The following is a 27322-nucleotide window of genomic DNA, read 5'->3' as shown; positions in this document are numbered from 1 at the left end:
TACATGAGCTGAAATTATATTGAAATATAATTTTCAATTACAGACACTCCAGCTATATTAGGCACTACATCTAAGATAATTAGCCATTACACGCACTCAAACTTGAGCGGTGTCATGTCCAATGGCCATTGACTCCTTTGATTTACTTACTGCTGTTTATTAGGGAATTTAAGCTGACATGTCCATTGACCATTAACTTGTTTGATTTACTTACTGTTGTTTATTAGGCAACTTGAGCTGTGACGTGTCCATTAGCCATTGACTTGTTTGATTTACTTACTGCTGTTTATTAGGAAACTTGAACACATTTCTTATTGCCTTTGCTAACTACTCCTGTGCCTTTTAATGAGCTATAGACCTGCTATTCAGTTTCATGTCCACTCTCCAGTTTCTTATATATGCCACCTTGCCAGCATTCTATAATGCTTGATGTCAGATAACTGTTAATAATTTTTATTTTATCTTATATATACTGGTGGGTGCTTCAGGTAATTGTGCACGTCAATTTTCATGCTACAAGTCTGCAACTGCATTTATGTCTTAATTCCATGTTATGTAGGGAAGTTTTATCTTGTAGACTCGGGTTACCCAAACCGAACAGGTTATCTTGCACCGTACAAGGGAACAAAATATCATCTACAGGAGTTTCGGTAAGGACCAATGCCAAGAGGTAAAAAGGAGCTTTCAAGGTTTGACATCAACGACTCTAGAAACAATATTAAAGAGCCTATTTAAAAATCTACAAATCAACTAGACCAATTTGATTAGTATGACAAAAAGCGTAATGCAAACTTGCTCTAGCTCTACAAGAGTTGCAAGCCACCTATCCAACAATTGTAGTTGCAATGATTACTTAGGCACACAAACTTGCTATGTAACTACTCACTAAGAGCTCTCAATCTTGCTACTCTAAAGAGCTCAACTAGATGAATGTAAATGATAAAGCAAGCTCTCAATTCTAATTACACTAAAGAGCTTGTATCAACTAGTTTGCAAGAATGTAAATAAGTGAGTAGGGTGATTATACCACCATGTAGGGGATGAACCAACCACAAGATGAATATATAGCCAATCATCGGGAGAATGCCAAAGACAAGAGAATCGATTTTCTCCCGAGGTTCACGTGCTTGCCAACACGCTACGTCCCCGTTGTGTCGACCAACACTTGGTGGTTCGGCGGCTAAGAGGTGTTTCACAAACCTCGTCCACACGATAGGACACCGCAAGAACCGACCCACAAGTGAGGTAACTCAATGACACGAGCAATTTACTAGAGTTACCTTTTGGCACTCTGCCGGGGAAGGTACAACTCCCCTTACAATCACCAGAGACGGCCACGAAAAATCACCAACTCGTGCCAATCCTCCACCGCTACACCGAGCCATCTAGGTGGTGGCAACCACCAAGAGTAACAAGCGAAATCCGCAGCGCAACACGAATACCAAGTGCCTCTAGATGCAATCACTCAAGCAATGCACTTGGATTCTCTCCCAATCTCACAAAGATGATGAATCAATGATGGAGATGAGTGGGAGGTGTTTGGTTAAGCTCACAAGGTTGCTATGTCAATGAAAAATGTGCAAGAGTTAGAGCTACAACCGGCCATAGGGCTTAAATAGAAGCCCCCATGGAATAGAGCCGTTATACCCCTTCACTGGGCAAAACGCGCTCTGACCGGACGCTCCGGTCATACTGACCGGACCCTGGACTCAGCGTCTGGTCCGCTGATCTTTGCCACGTGTCTCTTTGAGTTAAAACTGAACTATCAGATCTCAACGGCTAAGTGCCGACCGGACGCTGGAGCCTCAGCGTCCGGTTGAGTACAGTAAGGGTCAAAATCCGTTTTTCTTCGACCGGACGCGTCCGGTCCACCTTGACCGGACATAGTCCAGCGTCCGGTGGTATACCCTATCCACTGCACCGCCGAGTCAACGCGACCGGATGCAGGCAGTCAGCGTCCGGTGCATTCAAATCCAGCGTCCGGTCACTTGATCGACGCTGGCATCTCCTGTGTCTTCTTCACCCTTGCTCAAATGTGCTAACCACAAAGTGTATCACCTTGTGCACATGTGTTAGCATATTTTCACAAACATCTCCAAGGGTGTTAGTACTTCACTAGATCCTAAATGCATATACAATGAATTAGAGCATCTAGTGGCACTTTGATAACCGCATTTCGATACGAGTTTCACTCCTCTTAATAGTACGGCTATCTATCCTAAATGTGATCACACTCACTAAGTGTCTTGATCACTAAAACAAAATGGCTCCTACATTTTATACCTTTGCCTTGAGCCTTTTGTTTTTCTCTTTCTTCTTTTCAAGTTTAAGCATTTGACCATCACCATGCCATCACCATTGTCATGATCTTCGCCATTGCTTCATCACTTGGAGTAGTGCTACCTATCTCATAATCATCTTGATAAACTAGGTTAGCACTTAGGGTTTCATCAATTAACCAAAACCAAACTAGAGCTTTCAACGGGCAAGTTCGAGTGGACAGAGGAAGCCAAGAAAGCTTTTGAAAGACTTAAGGCATACCTCACCTCCTCGTTTGTCCTCACACTTCCAAAGAAATATGAAGACATGATGCTATACATTGCGGCAACTTCTACTGTAATCAGTACAGCGATAGTCGTAGAGAGAGAAGAAGAAGGGCGCGTATATAAAGTACAACGCCCCGTATACTACATCAGCGAAGTACTGTCAGAATCAAAGATCCGGTACCCACATGTACAAAAACTACTCTACTCCCTCCTGATCACTTCCCGCAAGCTTCGTCACTATTTTGAAAGCCACAAGATTACCGTGGTGATAGATTTCCCACTCAGAGACATCCTACACAATAGAGACGCAACGGGGCACATATCTAAGTGGGTAGTTGAACTTGGTGCTCTCAACGTCGATTTCACCCCACGGAAGGCAATCAAGTCTCAAGCCCTTGCCGATTTTGTTGCCGAGTGGACAGAAATTCAACAACCTATGTCAAATACCATCCTCGACCATTGGAAGATATACTTTGATGGATCACTTAAACTAGGCGGAGCCTGTGCAGGCGTTCTCTTCATCTCTCCAGACGGAAAACAACTCAAATATGTCCTTCAGATATTATGGCAAGCTACAAACAATGAAGCAGAATACAAAGCCCTCATCCACGGGCTTCGAGTAGCAATTACCGTCGGGATCAAGTGACTACTCGTCTACGGCGATTTGGCAGTAGTCATCAACCAAGTCAACAAAGATTGGGACTACACCAAAGACAACATGGGCGCTTACTGCGCTGAAATACGAAAACTCAAAAAACATTTTCAAGGTTTAGAAATTCTACATGTCCTGCGTGATTCAAATATTGTAGCGGATGTCCTCGCCAAGCTCAGATCGGACAGGGCGAAGGTCACACCTGGCGTATTCGTAGAGGAGTTATCAGCTCCCTCTATCAAACAACCCGATGAGATAACCCCTGAACTCCCAGCTAAAGGCACCCAGATTTTGGTAATCACCACCTCATGGACCCAGGTTTTTATTGATTATATCAAAGAAAATAAGTTGCCAGCAGACAAAGAAGAAGCTACCCGAGTTGTTCGCAGAAGCAAGAACTACGTCCTAGTAGGAGACAAACTCTACAGAAGAGCCGCATCATCAGGAGTACTCCTAAAATGTGTCTCATCTAAAAAAAGCAAAGAGATCTTAGACGAAATACACTCAGGTTGCTGTGGAAATCATGCCACTTCAAGAACACTAGTCGGCAAAGTATTCCACACCGGGTTCTACTGGCCAACCGCTTTGAAAGACGCAGAAGAACTCGTCAGAAAATGCAAAGGTTGTCAAATGTTCGCAAGACAAGCTCACGTCCCAGCTTACAATCTCATCTGCATCCCACCCGCTTGGCCTTTCTCCTGCTGGGGGCTGGTTCAAGTAGGACCTCTCAAGAAAGCAAAGGGCGGTTTCGAGTACATCTTTGTAGAAATTGACAAGTTCACCAAGTGGATTGAATACAAACCACTCGCGAAATATAGCGCAGCTAAAGTAGTCGAGTTCATCCAAGACAATATGCACCGCTTCGGCATGCCCAATCGAATCATCACAGATTTGGGTTCTCCCTTCACAGCTACAGAATTCCAAAGTCGGGCACAGGATTGTGGCTTCAGCATAGATTATGCATCGGTCGCACATCCAGAAGCTAACGGACAAGTAGAAAGGGCTAATGGACTCATACTAGCCGGATTAAAACCCAGATTGTATGAAGAACTAGTGGACTATGGATCCAAATGGATTGAAGAATTGCCCAAAGTAGTATGGGGGCTACGAACTCAAATAAGCAGAGCCACTAGATACTCATCTTTTTTCCTAGTTTACGGATCAGAAGCTGTACTATCTGCCGACCTAATCTGGACATCACCAAGGATAGAGCAATATGATGAAGGTGAAGCAGAACACACACGGAGATTAGAACTCGACAGCACAGTAGAAGTCAGAGTAAATGCTACCCTTCAATCAGCTCGATACCTCTAAGGTCTAAGACGCCACTACAACAAGAGTACCCAGCCTCGATCACTCTAAATCAGAGACCTAGTACTACGAAGAATACAAAAAAACGGACGGACGTCATAAACTACTCAGCCCATGGGAAGGTCCTTTTATTGTCGCAAAAGTCACCGGACCAGGCACGTACTAATTGATGACTGAAGATGGAACAGAAGTCAATAATACATAGCACATCAGCCAACTAAGAAGATTCTACGCATGAAAACAACTCAAGGAAGAATCTATATACAAAAAAGCCACAAGAGATCAACGTTCACGATCAATAAAGATAGTGTTCCTCGACAACATTTGTCTTATTATGGCTTGCCCCGAGTTGTTTTCAAAACAAAATAAGAGCGAAATGGCTGAAATTATGCCTAAGCCTACCGACCGAGAGCAAAAAAAAGCTGAAAAGATGCTTGAGCCCATCGATGAGGGTAAGAAAGCTGATAAGCTAACACCCGAACCGGTCCTGAGTTGTTTTCACAACCAGGGCAAGTGCCAGATACTGCCCACCTCCCGAGTTGAACAAAAAAGCTAAAAAGATGCTTGAGCTCACCGGACAAAGAGCAAAATGGCTTAAATTATGCCTGAGCCTACCGGCCGAGAGCAAAAAAGCTGAAAAGATGCTTGAGCCCGCCGATGAGGGTAAGAAAGCTGATAAGCTAACACCCGAATCGGTCCTGAGTTGTTTTCACAACCAGGGCAAGTGCCAGATGCTGGCCACCTCCTGAGTTGAGCAAAAAAGCTGAAAAGATGCTTGAGCTCACCGGACAAAGAGCAAAATAGCTAAAATTATGCCTGAGCCTACCGGCCGAGAGCAAAAAAGCTGAAAAGATACTTGAGCCCACTGATGAGGGTAAGAAAGCTGATAAGCTAACACCTAAACCGGTCCTGAGTTGTTTTCACAACCAGGGCAAGTGCCAGATGCTGGCCACATCCCAAGTTGAGCAAAAAAGCTAAAAAGATGCTTGAGCTCACCAGACAAAGAGCAAAATGGCTGAAATTATGCCTGAGCCTACCGGCCGAGAGCAAAAAAGCTAAAAATATGCTTGAGCCCACCGATGAGGGTAAAAAGCTGATAAGCTAACACCCGAACCAGTCCTGAGTTGTTTTCACAACTAGGGCAAGTGCCAGATGCTGGCCACCTCCCGAGTTGAGCAAAAAAGCTAAAAATATGCTTGAGCTCATCGGACAAAGAGCAAAATGGCTGAAATTATGCCTGAGCCTATCGGCCGAGAGTAAAAAAAACTAAAAAGATGCTTGAGCCCGCTGATGAGGGTAAGAAAGCTGATAAGCTAACACCCGAACCGGTCCTGAGTTGTTTTCACAACCAGGGCAAGTGCCAGATGCTGGCCACATCCCGAGTTGAGCAAAAAGTTGAAAAGATGCTTGAGCTCACCGGACGAGAACAAAAAAGCTGAAGATGCTTGAGCTCACCAGATGAGAGCGAAATAGCTGAAAAGATGCTTGAGCCTGCCGGTCCTAAGTCTTTTCAGTACTAACGAGACTAAGAAGGCTGTCAAGACAACGATCTACATACCCCGAGTTGTTTACACAGGCGTAGATGAAAGCCAGACAAGCACTCGACAAATCAAGGAACTCTGTCAAGACAACGATCTACATACCCCAAGTTGTTTACACGGCGCAGATGAAAGCCAGACAAGCACTCGACAAATCAAGGAACTCTGTCAAGCCAACGATTGACTTACCCTAAGTTGTTTACACGGCTCAGATGAAAGCCAGACAAGCGCTCGATGTATCAAGGAGATATCCTCCAACGGATGAAAAAACACGACCACTCTAAGCCGCGGATGCATACCACGCCCAATAAGAGACTACTCAGAAAAAAATTCTGATCGCTTGGACAACTCGTCTAAAGAATAAACAAGGCAAAGAAATTCATACAAAGAAACAAAAGGAAGATACAACGAAAAATAAAAAATCTTCATTCAAAGAGGAGTATAATTTCCTATTACAAAGGTTGGAGTACAAAGATCAATTACAATCAAATCAAGCATCATCATCAGGAGAAGAAATATTAATACTAAGATTATCAACAATCCTCCAGGCTAATTTTTTGACCTTAGGCTCCACCCTTTCAATAGCATCCAGGTACTCTTGACTCTCGGCTTCCTCTGCAACCTTGGACAAAGGGACCTCCGGAGCAAGAACCCGGACCTGGGCAAGAACATTTTTGGTGCAGAGTTGGGCGCATCTCTTCACGAACTCCTGGAAACGGGTCGACACCTGGGGAAGATTGGCCGTCATCTGCTGGAGTCCAGAGAAGATCAGCTACTGACCGAAAAGATTTTCACAAAGCGTTCCAGTTCTCAGTAGCCGTCACCAACTTGCCAGTCAAGACCTCAACAGTTTTCTAGACCTGCACAAGATCCCTGTCAGCTCCACGCCTAATCAACTTGGCAAGTGCAAGTTCTTCTTCAGCACGAGTAATTACCTCCTTGGTCCTGTTATGGCTATTGCTAGGGGTGAAAATGGTACGGATATTTTCCAACCGTATTCGAGATCGAATCCGTTTAGAGGGGTTCAGATATGTCCATATCTGAGTCCGGGTATTCAATATCCGACACCGTATCCATATTCGAATACTCAAATCGCATATTTATGATGTCGATATTAAATCATATCCTATCCGACATGGGTGACACTATCCGTATTCGAATCTGAATCTGGACAGAAATATACAAACAAATGTAATATCCTATCCGACATGGTTGACACTGGCTCTGGTGAACGCAGCTACATACCAGCAACAACAACAACTGCAACAGGTCGTATCCGCGGTTAGTCAATAGTCGTGGCAAACCCTGCTGCCAACCTGCAACAACACCTGCTTGCATCCAACCCACTGGCTACGGCCAATGCCGCTGCATACCTACAACAACTAGCCATGGCGAACCCTACCGCCTACTTGCAACAGCAACAGCTGCTTCCATTCAACCAGCTAGCTGTGGCTGAACACCGCTGCATGCCTGCAACAAGCAATAGCTGCTTCCAGTTAACCCACTGGCATTTGCTAAACCATGGGTTGCTGCCTTCCTGCAGCAGCAACAATTATTGCCATTTCAACCAGATATCTTTGATGAACCCTGCCTTGTCCTGGCAGCAACCCTTCGTTGGAGGTGCCATCTTCTAGACTACATATGAGTTGTACTTAGCTTGATAACTAGCTTTGATACCGGCGTGTGCAACTTTCCAGAAATAATCAATATATTGATTGAGATTTATCTAAGTCTATTTCTTAACTGTGTTTTTTTGTATATACAATTGAAAACATCAAATCATAATTAAAGACACATGCTTGGTTAATATATAGAGCTCTAAAGATGTGCCAGTCCGCCATCATGAATGTTCTTGTTTGGATGTGTGCGTGTGAATTTATAAGATTGATGTGACTGTACGCGCTTGAAGTTGAGTACGAGCATCTGTGATATGTTCTTTTGAGAAAGTGGTGGAGTTGAACCCTTGTTTAGCTCCACCCCAAATTTTCAAAAAGTGCTACAGTACCTATCACATCGAATGTTTGCGGCCCGTGCATGGAGCATTAAATGTAGACGAAAAAAAACTAATTGCACAGTTTGGTGGGAAATTACGAGACGAACGTTTTGAGCCTAATTAGTCCATGATTGAACACTAATTGCTAAATAAAAACGAAAGTGCTATAGTAGCCCTAAATTCCAACTTTCTGAAACTAAACACGCGCTGAGGAAAATATAGTACTCCCTCCTCTAAACGGTTAGCAATCTCGTTTTTTAAAAAAAAAATTCAAGCGATTTATAATTTTAACTAAATCTATAAACGAGAAGTATTTAAATACTCATTAGACAATCATTTGAACTCATAAATATTAAGAATCTTTTTTTACAAACTTAATCAATTAACTCAGAACGGGATCTCTTTAGGACGGATATGTAGCACGATAGTTGAAATGGTAAAACCTTGGATCGTTCCAAAGCAAGACTAGGACTACTTGAACTCACGATGAACACGATGGTGAAGAGGTACTTCTACTCCATTTGTAGCTGCCACGGCCGTCCTACCTCTGGGGATTGAATGGAAGAAAAAAAAAAGGTGGCAGTTAGCTGGCGGATTAGTTGGGTGGCGGTGGCGGTGGCGGTGGTGGGGCGTACGAATCTCCGTTGCGGCGGATGTTTTTTTTTACTATCGTCCGCATCTGGATGGATTTCTTGATGGGCCCGGTCCTCGCCAGGAATGGCTGGATGACCCAGCCGTGTCGTCCGTCCAGCAAACAAGTTTTCTATTTTAAAAGAAAAAATCCTAAAATTGTATTCTAAATTTTCTGATTTAAAATAATTTTATTTTAACGACTCAGATATTGCACATGATTTAATCAGAATTGTACAGCACTCCGTGGTATATAACTCTTTTCAAGTTATTCATTTCAAAATTGTTTAGTGTCTCAAAAACTAAGTTGGGGTCAGCCGACCCCTATAAAATTTGACAGTCGCTATATAAATTTACTATTAGCTACTAGTGTACATCGGTGATTATTAGGGTGTCCCCAACGGCTAGCGATTTCGCTGGCTGACATCCGAGGCGACGACGACAACGCGATGCCTCACTCCCGCCGTGCGGAGCCCGCCCTGTCCCATCCACGCTGGCGCAGAGAAGCCCGACGACTCCGCACCAGAGCGCACGCTCTTCGGCTTCAAGCCTTCAAGGACTCGGCCCCCGATGCCGAGCCCGCCTCCACGGGCGACGGTGCCGCTTTGGCGTCGTTCCAGAACAGGGAGATGGTACTCATCACCTGCTCCTGCGCACATCACGTACAGATTAGGCCGCTAATTTGTGTCCATTTTGCACATAGAAATAAGTGAAACTGATGTAGCTAATTAGTAAGTAGGAGAAACATAGTTATAGATGAGTGAGTTGCCTGAAATGATAGCCCATGGATGGCAGCGTGCAGTGTACTGAAATTTCACATACCCGTACTCTGAATTGTCATACTTGCTTTGTTCAAACCAATATATTAGCCCAATCAAAATACCACATCTGGTGTAGGTACTATATTTTCTTCAAGTAGGTGTGTTTGCATAGACCCCCCCTTTATGTTGTTTCTACTAGAACAAGTAGAGCTTGAATCTGACATGCATGTGGTTGTTATTGGGCATATATGCTGATATTTTCAATTTGGACCATTTTTTTCTTTTTGATATTGTTTCCTATAGGAGAAGGGCGGGCTTGGTGCAAGCGGTAGAGTCTTACCGCCTGTGACCAGAAGCTCCCGGGTTCGAGTCGCGGTCTCCTCGCATTGCACAGGCGAGAGTAAGGCTTGCCACTGACACCCTTCCCTAGACCCCGCACAGAACGGGAGCTCTCTGCACTGGGTACGCCCTATTGTTTCCTATAGGAGGAATTACATGTGATTTCTCTTGGAGCTAATCCGGTTCTTATGCTATTCATATAGAATTTATCTAGTTTTTTTACTGCTTATGATTAAAGCAATCGTGCATCTTATGGGTATGCCCCTGTCCCACGGCACGAGCGCAGCCCTGTTGTTGACCGCAAATTTCGGGTGAGTTTTCAGCTGGACTACTTTGCTGTTATGAATGCATCGATTTTCTATATTACGGATGTGTTCGTGGGTATGGGACTACTTTGCTGTTATGAATGCATCGATTTTCTATATTACGGATGTGTTCGTGGGTATGGGAGGGGGGGGTAGGGGAGGTGTTGATTTGTTGCCAGCAACGATGCATTCTAAGAAGGCGAGTTCCTCGCCATTACCCATTAAGATTAGTATTACTCTTTTTTGACACCGCAGTTTGTACTCTGAATTAGTGTAATTGCTCAGTTCAAACCAATAGATTAGCCCACAGGCATGTAATTTCTACATAGGCTGAAATTATATAACTGAAATGCTCACAGGCTGCAATTTCTACATGGGGAAGTTTGTTATGATGGTGCATTTTTATTGCTTTATTATATCAGTTGCATGTCAGCGTGAACTTTTTCCTAATAGGCTCAATTGCTTCAAATTTGACTTGCTTATATACCTGAACTAAAGCCATTTGGGATGATCTTTTGTTTATTCCCATGATGGTGGATCCAATATGCTGGATTTTAGTACACTTGTTTAGTGGAAAACAATAGAATAGCCTAATTATAATACTAGATCTTGATAGATTTCTTAAGACTCAATCGAGTCAAAATCCCAGTAATCAAGATCCTAACACACGATCTACAGAGAGGTAGAGAGAAGGGGAGTGAGAGGTCGCAGACCATCGAAGGCCGTAGTGGTCGAAGCACCAGCCGGGGTCTCGTTGGCGGACGCCATCTGCGCGCCGGCAGCGACGTTCGATGGAGAGGGAGAGTCGGTGCAGTGGCGTCCTCGGCGGCGGCGTGTGCGTCGGGGTGGCGTTGCCGGCGTCGGTGGTGCTTCCCGTCGCTGGCAGCGCCCCTTCTCAAGATCGGGTTAGGGTTAGGATATCGGTGGGGTGACTCGCTGCGCGGTGAACCTCGTACTGCGAGCCCTGGCCCCCAACTTTCCTTTATAGCGCTGTGCGACGGGGGCCCACCAACCATGTAGGGTTGGGCGCCCCCGATCAGGGTGTGAGAACAAGGCCCAAAGGCCATTGGGCCTAATGTCGTGGGAGATCAAACCTAACATTCCCCCTTTGATCTCTCATCTATTCTTCGTTCTTTAATTTCATACTCAAAACTTTCAATTCATATTTTTCTTGCTTCCATCCTATTTCATCACAGATTAGTGCATAAAAATGTCCCATCGTCACAGCAATTAGTGCCGTTAGACTAACAGCCACAATACACTTCTCCATTTTGAAATATAAACTTTCTTTGGACCCTTCGTATGTTCGGGAATCATAGGCTTTCTCTTAAACCCATGCCGACTACGTGTTCTCTGAACATGTTGGGTGGTAAGCCCTTTGTGAGCGGATCCACGAGCATTTTCTCTGTACTTATATGCTCAAGATTTATTATATGATCCCGAACTTTATCTTTCACAACATAGTACTTTATGTCAATGTGTTTGGTAGCACCACTTGACCTATTGTTGTGAGCGTACTGTACCACTGGATTGTTATCACAATACAATCTCAGTGGTTCATTTATATCATCAATCACTTTCAATCCGGGTATGAATTTCTTCGGCCAATTCACCTGCCCCGTTGCCTCATAGCATGCTATAAACTCGGCATACATTGTCGAGGATGTAGTCATGGTTTGTTTGGAGCTTTTCCACGATATAGCCCCTCCTGCGAGAGTAAATACATATCCTGACGTGGATTTTCTTTCATCTCCCGCATAATCAGAATCTGAATACCCCTCTATCTGCAGGGTATCAGATCTTCTATACGTAAGCATGAGGCCTTTCATACCCTGCAAATAACGTAGGACTTTCTTCACTAATTTCCAATGTTCAATTCCTGGATTCTTTTGATATCTGCCAAGTAACCCGGTAACAAAAGCTAAGTTAGGGCGTGTACACACTTGAGCATATTATAAACTTCCAACAGCTGAAGCATACGGTACCGCTTTCATTCGGTCAATTTCATATTAGTTCTTGGGACACTGATGTTCCCCAAACCTATCGCCCTTGACTATAGGAGCAGGTGAAGGACTACACGCATGCATACTAAATTTCTTCAGGACCTTTTCTATATATGCCTTTTGCGATAATCCTAGAACCCCTTTTCTCCTGTCTCGGTGAATCTCTATTCCCAAAACGAACGAGGCATCACCGAGATCTTTCATATCAAAATTTGATGACAAGAATTTCTTCGTTTCCATTAGTAGATTGATATCACTACTAGCAAGAAAGATATCATCCACATATAAAATTAGGAATATGTACTTTCCATTCTTGAACTTTGCATAAACGCAATTGTCCTCAACATTTTCTTCAAACCCAAAACCTTTTATCGTTCTATCAAACTTCAAATACCACTGTCTTGAAGCTTGCTTCAATCCGTAGATTGATTTCTTCAGATGGCATCCCATATTTTCCTTTCCTTTTACGACAAAACCTTTCGGTTGTGCCATATAAACATTTTCTTCCAAATCCCCGTTTAGGAAAGCCGTCTTTACATCCATTTGATGTAACTCCAAATCATAGTGGGCTACAAGTGCCATTATAATTTTGAAGGAATCTTTACATGAGACTGGAGAAAACGTCTCATTGTAATCAATCCCTTCTCTTTGCATGAAGCCTTTTGCCACAAGTCGCGCTTTAAATCTTTCTATATTCCCTTGGGAGTCATATTTCGTTTTGTAGACACATTTATAGCCTACTGTTTTGGCTCCTTTAGGAATATTTTCTAAGTCCCAAACTTTATTGGTACTCATTGATTTCAATTCATCTTCCATGGCCTTAAGCCACTTTGATGAGTGGTCGCTTCTTATGGCTTCTTCAAATGAGGTGGGATCATCCCCCATCTGACATTCTTCTATTTCATAAACTTCATAGTCATCAGTAATAGCTGATCTTCTTATTCTTTGAGACCTTCTAGGTGCCTCCGGCACTTGTTCCACATTTGGCTATTGTTGTTCTTCCTCATGTGCAACATTTGGTTCTATAGGTTCCTCAAAGATAGGTTCCTCAAGGATAGGTTCCTCATGTTCATTCATTGTCGCCACGGGAGAACTTGCAACAGGTGTTGGCACTACAGTGTTTTGCACTGTCGGTGTAACAGTAGCAGGTAGCGTGAAGAATGGTTCTTCAACCATCGGAGTGGGTACATGTACCCGCTTCTCCTATAGGCTGATTTCTCATGCTACCATGCTCCCCCTGATCATGTTATCCTCCAAGAACATAGCGTGTCTTGTTTCTACAATCTTCGTATGTCTGTCAGGACAATAGAAGCGATATTCTTTCGATCTTTCTGGATAGCCAATAAAATGGCAGCTGACTGTCTTAGAGTCTAACTTTCCTATGTTTGGATTAAACACTTTTGCCTCAGCTAGATAGCCCCACACACGCAAATGGTTAAGTGAGGGTTCCCTTCCTGTCCATAATTCATATGGTGTTTTAGGCACCGATTTACTTGGTACTCAATTAAGTATGTGAATGGCGATTTTCAGTGCCTCCATCCATAAACTAATCGGTAATGTGGAGTAACTTATCATGCTTCTTACCATATCCATTAAGGTACGGTTACGTCTTTCAGCCACTCCATTCTGCTGAGGCTCCCCCAGTGTGGAGTACTGAGCAACTATGCCATTTTCCTGTAGGAACCTTGCAAATGGTCCAGGAATTTGGCCATATGGGGTATGTCACCCATAGTACTCTCCACCTCGGTCTGATCGTACTATCTTAATTTTCTTATTGTGCTGATTATCAACTTCAGCTTTAAATATTTTGAATTTATCCAATGCTTCCGATCTTTCTTTAATTGGATAAATATTGCCATAACGAGAGTAGTCATCTGTGAATGTTATAAACGAGTCATAACCATCCACACTTTTCATAGGAAAAGGACCACATATGTCTGTGTCGATTATTTCTAAAATTCATGTGCTTCGTTTGGCATCTTTCTTAATTTTCTTGACATACTTTCCTTTGATGCAATCAATACATTGTTTTAAAACTGAAAATTCTAAGTGTGGGAGAATTGATTCCTTAACCAATCGTTCCATTCTCTCCCTCGAAATATGGCCCAAGCGACAATGCCATAATTTCGAAGAGACAGTATCAATTCTCTTCCGCTTCTTAGTTACATCCGCAGATGGGGAATCATTCACATTCTCATCGCATACATTGTTCGCATTATCAGCAAGAGATAATAAATAAAGCTTGTCTTGTTGGAAGGCAAGACCAACACATTTATTATTAACCAGTATCTTACACTTGCCATCACCAAAATGGCAATCAATTCCATCATCATCAAGTTTCGAAACACTTATCAAATTTCTATGCAAAGAGGGAACATAAAGTACTTCTTTAAGTCTAAGTACAAAACCATTATTCAATTCTAATGAAAAAACTCCAATGGCTTCAACATTGGCTTGCACTCCATTTGCAACTTTAATCGTTCTTTTTCCTCTTTGCAAGGTTCTCGTCCCACTTAACCCCTGTAAGGAATTTGCAACATGAGTAGTGCTCCTGAATCAACCCACCAAGTGAATTTATCATAACATAAATATAGGGATTCATCTACAAATGTAATAAATTCATCACCTTTCTTTAGCAGAGATTTCAGGAAGTCTGGACAATCCCTCTTGTAGTGTCCCTTCTTGAAGCAGTGCTTGCACTGATCCTTTTCAGCTCCACCATACTGCTGATTCTTAGAATCCTGGAGTTTCTTTCCCTGTGAATTGGAGGAAGAGGACTTATCCCACTTAGGTTTCCCTTGTGGTTTAGAATTCTTGCCATTAAAGTTCTTTCTTTTGTTATCCTTCACAAAATGAGTAGATTCACCTTGTGAGGACTTTATCCTCTCCTCTTCTTGAGCACACATTGGGATGAGTCTTTCTATGCCCCATCTTTCAGGCTGCATATTGTAATTCACAATAAAGGTATCATATTCTTTTGGCAAAGAAGCAAAAATCAAATGAATCAGGAAATCCTCCTCCTTCAAATTCATTTCTTTTAGCTTTGATGCCGTAGTGTTCATCTTCAAAATGTGCTCTCTTATGCTACCACCAGTGAATTTCTTATTCATAAGCTTCTTAATCAGTGAACTTGCTGTGGCCTTGGTAGACCCAGTAAACTGACTCTTGATTTTCTCAAGATATTCTTTGGCAGTAGCACATTCAGGGATTGAGCCCCTTATCTGTTCTTCTATGGTGGCTTTGGCTACCAACAGGCACTTGCGGTTGGAGAGAGTCCATTGCCTATGTTCAAGGTCATATTTTATTCTTATTTCAGCATGATCACGCTTTCGAACAGCAAAATCAGCGTCAGATTCATTTTCACCTCTCATCGGGTCCTCTGGCTCAGTAGGACACGGTGAGGTGATGGCAAAATCGACCTCTCCCAACGCAAGTTCCAATTCATACTTCTCCCGCCACACACGGTGATTGGTCCCATTGAATGTCGGGATGTTGGCAATGTTCACAATGCATTTGCCTCCTAAAATCACACCAGAGTAAGTAAGAAATATTTATACATAAAATTTCATGCTTTTAACTCAACGTTGATCAAATTAAAACTTATAATTCATCCATGCAAAACATTTTACATCACCGTTGGGCAGAAGTAAAATTAATGCATAATTTCTCATGGATCAAAAATTATAATATTGTTATTAACAACGTTGGTCAGAAAATAACAATATCATAATCGCATCAAAATTATCAGAAATTCATTACTTCTCTTAAAATTAAATTATCACGTTGGTTCAAATTTAATCAAAAGAGAACGAAAATTATCATGCACAGCGGAAACATTAATAATCTTTTCATATTATTATTTTCCAGAAGCACTAAAAAATTCACTGTTTTCTGAGCAAAATATCGTTGGATAAAATTTGCACAGAAAAATTGTATCAAAATCATTCAAATTCATCAAAATATGCATTAAAATTGCGCCTGGAAAATAATAAGAAAATTTTCTTCTTCTTTCATTTCAGCCCAGTGTGGCCCAAGATGGCAAAACCAATTCGGCCCAGTCCTCCTCGCGCGCAGCTGGCCGCACCCATGCCACAACCTGGGCCTGGGCCGGCAAAGTGTCGCGCGCGCTCGCGCCCGCCTGGGCCGGCGAGTTGGCCCATCCAATCTCGAGCGTCCGTCTTGATCCGACGGCCAGGCGTCCGTTTCGGCTGGATCAAAAATGTCGCCGCGGCCGGTGGCCTGGAAACCCTAGCGCATTCGCGCCTGCTCTCTCTCTCTCTCTCTTCTTTGCCGCACTCTCTCTTCTCTCTTCAGCGCAGCACAGCCGCAACCGAGAGCGAGCGCGATGAGCGAGCGGGCGGTGGAGCGAGCCTCGGCGCTGTCGCCGGCCCCCTTGCCGGCGTGCGTGCTCCCCAACGGGTGAGCACGCCGCCGTCGAGCGGCCTGGCCGCGACGCTTCCTTGGCCGAGCCCGGCAAGCCAGCGCCCCCGGCTCGGCTTCTTCTCCCGCACCGGCGAAGGTTCATCCGACGCACCCTAACCCTAACCCCACTTTCCCCTTTCTGATTTGAGTTGTTCTTTTCGGGTTCATCCGAATGGGAAACTAGGGTTAGGGTTAGGGTTCGTTCTTGCCAATTCGGTTTTCTGTGCTTTCGATTTCTTTCTTTTTCGTTCATCCGAATGGGAAAATGGGGTTAGGGTTAGGGTTCCGACCCTTCTTTTCTTTCTTCTTCCCCTTCTTCCCTCTTTCGGATTTGGGTCTAGGGTTTTCTCTTATCCGAAAGGATTTAGGTCTAGGGTTCTTGTTTCCGACCCTCCCCTTTTCCCTTCTCTGATTTGATTTGGGGAATTAGGGTTAGGTCTTAGGGTTCGGCTTCGTGAGCCGAGGGCCCTATCTTTTATCTGATCCGAATGGATCTGTTCTCTTTCTTTCTTCTACCTGGTTAGGGATACACAGAAGCACCTGGCTCTGATGCCATTGATAGATTTCTTAAGACTCAATCGAGTCAAAATCCCAGTAATCAAGATCCTAACACACAATCTACAGAGAGGTAGAGAGAAGGGGAGTGAGAGGTCGCAGACCATCGAAGGCCGTAGTGGTCGAAGCACCAGCCGGGGTCTTGTTGGCAGACGCCATCTGCGCGCCGGCAGCGACGTTCGGTGGAGAGGGAGAGTCGGTGCAGTGGCGTCCTCAGCGGCGGCGTGTGCGTCGGGGTGGCGTTGCCGGCGTCGGTGGTGCTTCCCGTCGCTGGCAGCGCCCCTTCTCAAGATCGGGTTAGGGTTATGATATCGGTGGGGTGACTCGCTGCGCGGTGAACCTCGTACTGCGAGCCCCGGCCCCCACCTTTCCTTTATAGCGCTGTGCGACGGGGGCTCACCAATCATGTAGGGTTGGGCGCCCCCGATCAGGGCGCGAGAACAAGGCCCAAAGGCCGTTGGGCCTAATGGCGTGGGAGATCAAACCTAACAGATCTGTGTAATGTAATCAATACATGTGCCTATATTTTTTAGAGTTGACATGAGCCAGTGGTTAATGATAGATTACCGGCACCATGATGCTAGTACATTATCTTTGCATCCAGCATATTAATTTTCTGCTGAAACCTGAATGGAAGTGCACTGTGTTGGGGTGAGAGGCATCACTCACTCACAATCAATCAGTTAGTCAGTCACAAGTCACAACACTTGCTGAAAACACCGAAGGCATAAAAGGAACAGTGCTGCAGAACTACAGAGCAAGTTGCAGGCAGCAAGCAAACACAATGCAGCCGCTAGTGGAAAATGTGCATCTGTGTTTTTTAAAATATTGTTCTAGTGTTTGTGCTTTTATGCATAGGACTAGTTGAATCATGATTTTTTTTCGGACAAGTATTTTGAATTAAATTGTTTTGACATGGATATTTGCTTAGAGCTAGATGTTTCCATCAATAATTATTGCATTTCATGCTCATACAAATGTAATGACAAAAACTCTTTTTTGTGCATGCATACTTTTTACTTTTTCAGAATACTTAAATTGCCTATTTAGGAAGACATTTTTGCCTAGTGAATGACACTTAAATTGCCTAATAAAATGCAATCCACTACACCATTACCAGCAGCAACCTGCTCACAACCAATAGAGGCTCCAGGATTATCCCCTAGCACTTTTAGGTACTTCTTTTCAGTTGCTACATCATACTTTTACACATGTATATTTTAACAGTTCAATGCACTGTTTTGTTACACATGTATTTCTTTTATAGGAACAGTCGTCTGTTTGTCTGTGTTAGGCTTCATCAATTTGAAGATCGGTGGTACGCCTTGGGCTTTATCAATTGAACAAGATCATTCCTGTGCAGTCTGTGTTGCCTTCCAACTGTTTGGAATGGTTAATCAGTGTCCTCTATGCCTCCTCCTTGCCAGGTGCTGGGCAAAGCTAAGGCGGGCGGAGCCACATTCCGGGTGGAGCTGTGGTTGCAAGCGGTGGGGCATCTATGGTCAAGTGCAGATATATCTATGGTCAAGGGAAAAGATGGATGACGCACGCGAAGGTGAGCAATCCGGTGTTACCTATTTTCCTAGCAGCCCCATGTTAGCACCTTTGCATTTTTTAGGCAATTTAAGTGTCATTTGTTAGGCAACAATGGGCCTCTAAATAGGTAATTTAGCCTTTTCTTACTAGTAAAAAAGGCCATCCGGCTGGACAAATTTATGACACATGTTATCCCTTTTTTAACATAACATGCAGGATGCAGGCCATGGACAGACGAGCAAGATGTAGGCCATATACAGAGAAGCTGCGTAAATGGGTGCTTTCCTAGGTACATGTATCGTGTTGTGCTCTAGGAAACTTGCAAATGCAAATGTGTTCTTCTGCGATAGGATAGCCAATCAGTCTTATGAGAAGCTTACTACATGTCTCTTTTTTTGGGATTTGCCCATAATAACCGTGGTCTGGGCCTAGACCGCTTAAGTCGCTCGGTTATGTACGGTGGAAAATTCTTCTTCCACACGCGCGGAACAAGCCAGCGTGATTAGAAAAAGAATATAATAATTACACTTTTTACCAAATATGGCATGGCCGTGCGGAGAGGCTATATTACGGTCGGCCGTAATTTAGCTGCTTTATTTAAAATTTTTATTTTTATTTTACAAAAATGGATAATCTAGATCCTAGGATACCCTTTGTCAGCGATGACCAAGCTACTCCAACTGAAGAGGTGCTGGGCTCCAATGATAAACAAGAAGCTGTCGAGGCCGCACGGCCCAAGAGGAAGACTGAGCCCAACCGTATGCTGTCCGGCCCAGAGTGGTCCAAATAGATGATGTATTTAGGCGTCCTACTGTAAGAGTGGAAGGATCATCGAATTGTAAGGCTATTCGCACTCGTCCACCTTTATTTTCATCTTAAAAAAAAATATTTTATTTTAGTCATCGAGATACTCTCCTCTATACATATTTCTCCCGCACTCGTGTTATCTCTATCCTATACTCTATACTCACTGTTTCATATTTTATTCCCCTCACTGGTATTTCTCTCTCTCCCTAACTCTCTCTACAGTGTTTGACGTGTGAACAGGCCTCTGAAAATAGCGCTCGCGCAGCCGGCCGCTACGCGCGCGAGATGCAGCGTTTAGCGATGCAGGCGCGCGATACAGGGCCGTTTAGCGCGCAGGGGTGCGGACAGCAAACACTCTTCTGAACTCTAAACGAAGAACTCCTCCTTCCTCTCCCGTTCTTCTTCCCGCCCAAGCCTTCCTCCTTCTCTGATCCGGCTGCTAACAAATTGGTATCCGAGACTCGTCCAATCCTGGAACCCAACCCACCTCCCCACCCCCACTACACCAGATTCTAGCGATCCCGCGACGCTATGGAGTCCAATCTCCGGCTCATCCTCGATGAGATTACCGGTCTGAATCGCCGGTTCGATGTTCAGGAGGCCAGCCTCAACCGACGCTTCTCTGATCTGGAGCGCAGCCTGTCCAAGCGCTTCGCCGCCGTCGACTTCCGCTTCGACAGCATGGAGGCATCTCACGCTGCCGCTTCCAGTGACCTGCTCGCCGCGTCGCGGATCTGGAGGAAGCCCCGGCGGATCCACAGGTCGCTGCGGTCGAGAGCCGCCTCGCCACGCTCCAAGCCAACTACATCGACCGCGACGCCGAATTCGCCTCCCGCCTCTCGGAGCTGGAGTCCCTGCGTAGCGTTCCCATCAAGGGTGCGCGGGACGATCGCCTGGCGACGCTGGAGTCGGCGACCTAGGAGCTGTGCGCATGGCGTCCTCGACGACATCCGGATTGCTGTCCAGAAGATGGCGAAGACTCAGGCCCGCGCTGTGTTCGACGAATTGCCGCACGGCCACAGCGTCGACAACTCTTCAACCAAGGCTGTTGCGAACTCGTCTGACGGGTTCCCTGCCGAACTGCCCGTGTTTGGGCGCCGCGTTGAGCCGACTACACGGGATACGGGACCCGGGGTCGTTACGACCTGGCTCCCTATCCCAGCCATGGGTACGTCCTCCGATTCTCATCCTGTTCACCCTGTTTTTCCTCCGCCGTATTCGTGTAACCCCCCACCTCAGCTTGCTGCTGTTCCTAGTCCATTCCATCACCTTGCTCGTCCACCAGAACCACTCCGTTCTACTCTGGTCCTACCACCCCGATACCCTCCCCCTCGACCACCTGAGAATCCTCAACACTCACCACATACTGGCCGTCTTCCTGAACTTCTATTTCCCAAATTTGATGGTGAAAATCCGCGTCGCTGGCGTTCTCTCTGTGAAAAGTACTTCAACACATATGAGGTCAATCCGTCCCTCTGGGTCAGCTTGGTCGAGCATTACATGGCTCTGGGTCAGCTTGGTCGAGCATTGCATGGAGGGCGCAGCCGCTCGCTGGTACCAGTCCTTTTCTCCCCAGTTGCCTTCGATCACTTGGGAATCCTTTTGTCAACTCTTGCATGATCGTTTCGATCGAGACCCAGCACGAATCTCTCCTTCGCCAAATGTTCAACATCGGCCAACAAACCACCGTGTCTGCCTATGTTTCTGCCTTTTCCCAACTGGTGGACCAGCTAACGGTTTATTCTCCTTCATCTGATCCCCTGTTTTTTACCACTCGATTTATGGATGGGGTTCGCCATGACATTCGTGCAATTGTGGTTGTTCAAAGACCCCAAAACTTCGATACTGCTTGTCGGCTAGCATTGTTGCAGGAAGAGGTGGCTTCTTCACCGTCAAAGCCGTTCTGCTCTGGTGATTGCTCCTCGCCATTCAAGTCTCTGCTGGCGATCAAGACTCCTCTGCCCTTGCCGCCCCCGCCCAAGATGGAGAAGGCCCCGGTACCTGCTGTCCAAGCTGCGGTGGCAACATCGTCCACTGACTCTACTCCCAAGGCGGTGAAAGCTTACCGTCGAGCGCTCGGGCTCTGTTTCAAGTGTGGCGGCAAGTGGTCCAAGGACCGTCGTTGTTCCCCGGAGGTTCTTTTGGCTGTCGAGGCTATCTGGCAAGATTTCCAGGATGACGATGATTGTTCACCTGAGGACAGTGGCCCTGAGTGCAGCGAAGAGCAGGTGTTCTTGGCAATCTCTAAGGCTGCCCTGCAAAGTTCAACTCCTACTAGAGCCATTCAGTTCAATGGGTGGTGGAGCGCTGCCCTGTGCGTATCTTGATCGACTCAGGGAGTTCAGCTTCATTTGTCAGTTTGTCTGTGGCCGAGCAGTTGTCTGCCGTGTCTGTGCTAGCTGCTCCGACTCAAGTACAGGTTGTTGGTGGCGGTATCCTTCACAGTCCGGGCCTCTTGACGGATATTGAATGGTCTGTGGATTTGTGTGTCTTTCGCTCTAATTTCAGAGTGCTGCAACTCTCTGCTAATGATGTTATCATCGGGATGGATTGGTTGCAGAAGTGGCTTGTTATCCCGTATTAGGGGCAGTCGGTTTTGCTTCAGGGGCTCAACTCGGTCAGTCCATAACATTTGTATCTCCAGCTTTGTGCTGTGCAAGATCCTGAGCCCACCGAGTCACTTCATGATGATGTTCCTCCAGAGATTCGGCAGCTGCTCAATCAGTTTCATCACCTGTTTTAAGCACCTACTGAGCTGCCCCCATCACGTGCCTGTAATCACCGTATTCCATTTATTCCAGGGGCTCAGCCAGTATTTAGAAGACCATACCGGTATCCTCCAGGTCTCAAAGATGAGATAGAGCGTCAGGTGGCTGATATGTTATCTCAAGGGTTGATTCAGCCAAGTGCTTGTCCCTTCTCTTCACCGGTGCTCCTAGTCAAGAAAAAAGATGGAACATACAAATTTTGTGTTGATTTTCGACAGCTCAATGCCATCACAGCTAAGTCCAAGTTCCCGGTTTGTGTTTTTGACCAACTGATGGACGAGCTCACGCATGCCAGCTGGTTTTCTAACCTGGACTTGAGAGCCGGATTCCATCAAATTCTTTTGCAACCAGGAGAAGAACACAATACGACCTTTCAGACGCATCTTGGCTAGTATGAATTCCGCGTCATGGTGTTTGGCCTCACAGGCGCTCCAGGGTCCTTCCAGGGCATGATGAATGTCACTCTGGCACCTGGGTTGCACAAATTTGTCATCGTGTTTTTCGATGATATCCTAGTCTAAGCCGCACTTATGAGGAGCATCTTTGTCATCTTGCTGCGGTGTTTCAGTGGCTTGCAGCCGACAGCTGGAAAATTAAGCTGTCCAAGTGTAAATTTGCTCAGCAGTCTGTGGCTTATCTGGGGCATGTCATCAGCGAGCAAGGTCTGTCAACTGATCCCACCAAGATCAGAGCAATTGAACGGTGGCCGGTGCCAACATCAGTTAAGGTACTACGGGGCATTCTTGGATTAGCAGGGTATTACCGTAAATTTATTCGCCACTTTGGTCTCATGGCAAAACCACTCACTGAATTGCTCAAGAAGGACGCTCTGTTTATCTGGATGTCAGTGCATCAGTCGACTTTCCAAGCTCTCAAGACAGCGCTCAGTTCAGCGTCGGTGTTGGCACTTCCAGATTTCTCACAGCCATTCCATGTTGAAACTGATGCTTCCGGGAATGGAGCTGGTGCGGTGTTGATGCAAAATGGACACCCCCTGGCATTTCTCAGCAAACCACTCAGCCCGCGCAACCGAGGCCTTTCTGTCTATGAAAAAGAGTACTTGGCTACTGTGATGGCGGTAGATCTGTGGCTGCACTACATTGTTGCAAAATGAGTTCGTTATCCACACGGATCATCGCAGTTTGGTGCACCTGAATGAACAGCGTCTCTACACACCGTGGCAGCAGAAAGCCTTCACCAAATTGCTCGGTCTTAATTACCAGATTCAATACCGTCGTGGTGCCGAGAATCGTGTAGCGGACGCTCTGTCCCGCCGCAATCACCCTACTGAGGTTCTCGCAATCTCTTCCCCAGTGCACGATTGGTTGCTTGAGCTCCAGCAGTGGTACGCCAACGATGAGGAGGCTCAGTCACTGTTGGCCAGGCTTGCTCTGCAGTCTGAGGACTCTTCTCCTTTTTCCCTGTGCAACGGCATCATCAGATTCAAGCAGCAGATCTAGCTGGGCTCAAACAAAGTGCTTCAGTCCCGTGTGATGGCTGCTTTGCATAATAGTCTAGTCGGTGGTCACTCCGGAGCCCCAGTAACCTTGCAGAAGTTGCTCCAGCTTTTCTATTGGCCTTCAATGCATGCCGATGTTCTGCAGTTTGTTCAGGCCTGTGTTACCTGTGCTCAAGCCAAACCTGATCGCTCTAAATACTCGGGTTTGCTGCAGCCACTGCCTGTGCCTAAGGCTTCATGGGAAATCATTTTGATGGACTTCGTTGAGGGCCTTCGACCGTTAGGTTCGGCAAATGCTGTTTTGGTGGTTGTCGATAAGTTTTCAAAGTTTGCACACTTTGTTCCGTTGTGCCACCCTTTCTCGGCTGAATCAGTGGCCAAGCTTTTCCCGGATCATATTTATCGCTTGCATGGACTGCCACTTTCAATCATTTCGGATAGGGACCGAGCGTTCACCAGCAAGTTTTGGCATACTCTATTCCGTCTTGCCAGAGTGGAACTTCGAATGAGCTCGCCATATCACCCTCAGTCGGATGGACAAACTGAGCACGTCAACCAGTGTCTCGAGACATTCCTGAGGTGCTTCAACCAGTGTCTCGAGACATTCCTGAGGTGCTTCATCCACGCTTGCCCTCGCCGTTGGATTCATTGGTTGTCAGCCGTGGAATTCTGGTACAATTCCAGCTCTCACTCTGCTCTTGGCGGCTCGCCATTTGAAGTTCTTTATGGGTATCCACCGCGACATTTGGGCTTGGATATTTCATCTGCTTCTTCTGTACCATCGCTGTCGGACTGGATGGAAGAACGGGAGTTGATGCACAGTCTGATTCGGCAACATTTGCTTCGTGCTCAGCAGCGCATGAAGCGGCAAGCAGACAAGGGGCGTCTAGATTGCAGTTTCCAAGTTGGTGACTCTGTGTTCTTAAAGCTTCAACCATATGTTCAGAGTTCGCTTGCTCCTCGCTCCAACCAGAAACCGGCCTTCCGGTTCTTCGGGCCTTTCCATGCACTGGAGCGAATCGGGAATGTGGCCTATCGCTTGAAGTTGCCATCATCATTGTCTATCCACCCGGTGTTCCACGTTTCTCAGTTGAAGAAGTCGAAGGCTCGGATTCTGCAGTTGCTGCTTTGCCCTCTGATCTCACTGAATTTCAGGTGCCTATCAATGTTCTTCAGAAGCGTTGGACCGGTGGCGATCATCCTGTGGAGCAGGGGCTGGTGCGCTGGTATCTCATGCCGCCGACTTTGTCTACCTGGGAGCCGCTGGAAGCCCTGCGACAGCAATTTCCGCGGGCACCGGCGTGTGGGCACGCCGCTGCTCAAGAGGAGGGGAATGTCAGCGATGGCCAAGCTACTCCAACTAAGGATGTGCTGGGCTCCAATGATAAACAAGAAGCTGTCGAGGCCGCACGGCCCAAGAGGAAGACTGAGCCCAACCGTCTGCTGTCCGGCCCAGAGTGGTCCAAATAGATGATGTATTTAGGCGTCCTACTGTAAGAGTGGATGGATCATCGAATTGTAAACACTCTTCTGAACTCTAAACGAAGAACTCGTCCTTCCTCTCCTCTTCTTCTTCCTGCCCAAGCCTTCCTCCTTCCCTTCTCTGATCGGGCTGCGAACACCCTCTCAATCGTTTTAGCTTGCAACAGGGCAACTAAGATGTTGAATTTGTTAAAATTATACGTTTAGTAGTATTATTTTATAAAACATAAGTATTTAAAATTAAACTACCAGTAATCCTATATTGATATGACATAATGTTTGAGTCCAAATATACAAATTCATTTAAAATGACAACTTGTGGAATTTAGGCTTTGTTTAGTTCCAAAAAGTTTTTCCAAAAGTGCTATAGTAGCTATCACATCGAATCTTGCGATACGTGCATGGAGCATTAAAGGTAGATGAAAAAAAAAATTAATTGCACAGTTTGGTTGGAAATCGCGAGACGAACGTTTTGAGCCTAATTAGTCCATGATTGAATACTAATTATCAAATAAAAACGAAAGTGCTACACTAGCCAAATTCCCAAGTTTCGCCCAACTAAACACAACCTTATTATCATGGAGTATTAATACACCTAAAGTGAATTATCAATCTCATGAATATAGGATGCCATATCCTCACTTGGACAAAACAAATTTGGAACAATATTCATGTTGTTTGTCAAGGAAACATTTTTTTTCGCTTGATAAGCTACTAAAAGAAATATTGATCCTAATGTCTACATGTTTACTTGGTCTATATTGACAAACAAAATTGTCAAAAGTCGTTAAATCCAAAGTTTTCAGCACAAACAGGCTTAGTCAGTTTCCCAAACCAGCTAAGCTAGTTTTGGTACTTTGTCTAAATGCATAATGGACTACACCATTATGTTCCTCTTGTAGAGACAATCATAACAGATTAATAAATCATCCAGTTTAAAGTCCAGATGAAGAAAATGTGACTTTAGGAAAATCATCCAACAAAAACAAGCTAAGCGTCCTTGTCGGTGTTTTAGACCGGCAGGGCCCTCAACCGGCTAGTGAAAGTGTACTGCGTGCCCCTAATCCCGGATGGTGATGTAAAGAGACACAAGATTTATACTGGTTCAGGCAATAGGTGCCCTACGTCCGGTCTGAGAGAGCGATCTTGTATTCCTTGCACCGAGGCGCTTGTAGTAGGGGTTTACAAGCAGGGCGAGAGAGGGAGCTTGTCCCAGGTCTCTGCGTGGTGCGGCGTGGGTTGCTTGAGATGTTGATCTCTTACAATGCGGAGGAGTGTGAGTTACAGAGCGTTGTGCGTTGTTCGTCCGTGTGTGTCTGTCTGAGTCTACATCCGTCTGTGTCTGCGTCCCTAGAAACGGCCCCGGTCACTCCCTTTTATAGTTGAAGGGGGGACAGGGGCGATACATGTGTTCGCTACGTGGCATTTTGTGAGTGGAGGCGGTATGTCTGAGCCCTGCAGCTTGCCACTGTGGCGGCATGGTCGACGGAGTGGTCTTGTCCTCGATGCACTGGAGCAACGCGCTGGTCACGTGCCGATCCTGTGCGACGTGCTGTGATGGCTTGATGCAGGGTATGGCGCATACTGTGAACGACGTGCCGGTCGCTGTATGTTGACAACGTAGAGAGCCGAGGCCCAGTCGGTGCAGAGGCTGAACCATTGTGGGGGCCTCAGCGGGCACGAATCCTGAGGCTACCGAGACCCTGAAGCGGATAGCCGAGCTCAGAGGGAGCAGTTGGTGCTGTACGCTGATTCCAAGGCTACAAGGACCCGGACATGACTCTCCACGTTGCGCTGTCCTTGGAGCAGGTGGGGTTAGGCAGCACAGTGCCGCATGGGTGTCAGTCGTGGGCACAATGCCGAGCACAACGGCTGGTAACCCCTGCCCCGTCCCGTCCCAGATGGCCTGGCGTCGATGTGATTCCCATCTCGTCGGCCACTCCGCTGTATAGAGCCGTCGTTGGGCTGACATCGCGGGAGTGGTTGGTCATGTTAGTTGGACGTGACGTCCCGGTCGAGGCGGTGGTGACGGGGTAGCTGCCGAGCCGGCCTCGAGCGAGTCGGAGAATCAGCACCTCGTCCGAGGCCCTACGTGCGGGGCCTCGAGCGAGACAGAGAATCAGCACCTCGTCCGAGGCCTTACGGGCGGGGCCTCGAGCAAGGCGGAGAATCGGTACCTCATTCGAGGCCTTACGGTTGGGGCCTCAGGCGAGTC

The 27322-nt window shown here is 46.0% G+C and overlaps 1 protein-coding gene across 1 annotated transcript; it reads left to right on the top strand.

The window, feature by feature from the left end:
• Positions 1-19776: 19776 nt before the first annotated feature.
• LOC136484131 (uncharacterized) lies at positions 19777-25189 on the top strand. The gene is made up of 2 exons (XM_066481321.1): positions 19777-24204; positions 24238-25189. Exon 1 carries the CDS (start codon positions 19930-19932, stop codon positions 21016-21018), a length of 1089 nt encoding a protein of 362 aa, XP_066337418.1. The 5' UTR covers positions 19777-19929; the 3' UTR covers positions 21019-24204; positions 24238-25189.
• The last annotated feature ends 2133 nt before the right edge of the window (positions 25190-27322 follow it).

The sequence above is a fragment of the Miscanthus floridulus genome, chromosome 9 (genome assembly GCF_019320115.1).
Source record: "Miscanthus floridulus cultivar M001 chromosome 9, ASM1932011v1, whole genome shotgun sequence".
NCBI classification, from domain to species: Eukaryota; Viridiplantae; Streptophyta; class Magnoliopsida; order Poales; family Poaceae; genus Miscanthus; species Miscanthus floridulus.
The sequence above is the reverse complement of the archived record's forward strand: the minus strand, read 5'-3'. Positions and strand labels throughout refer to the sequence as shown.

Coding starts and splice junctions, on each gene's coding strand:
- LOC136484131 (XM_066481321.1), top strand. CDS start 19,930: ATGGAGTCCAATCTCCGGCTCATCCTCGATGAGATTACCGGTCTGAAT.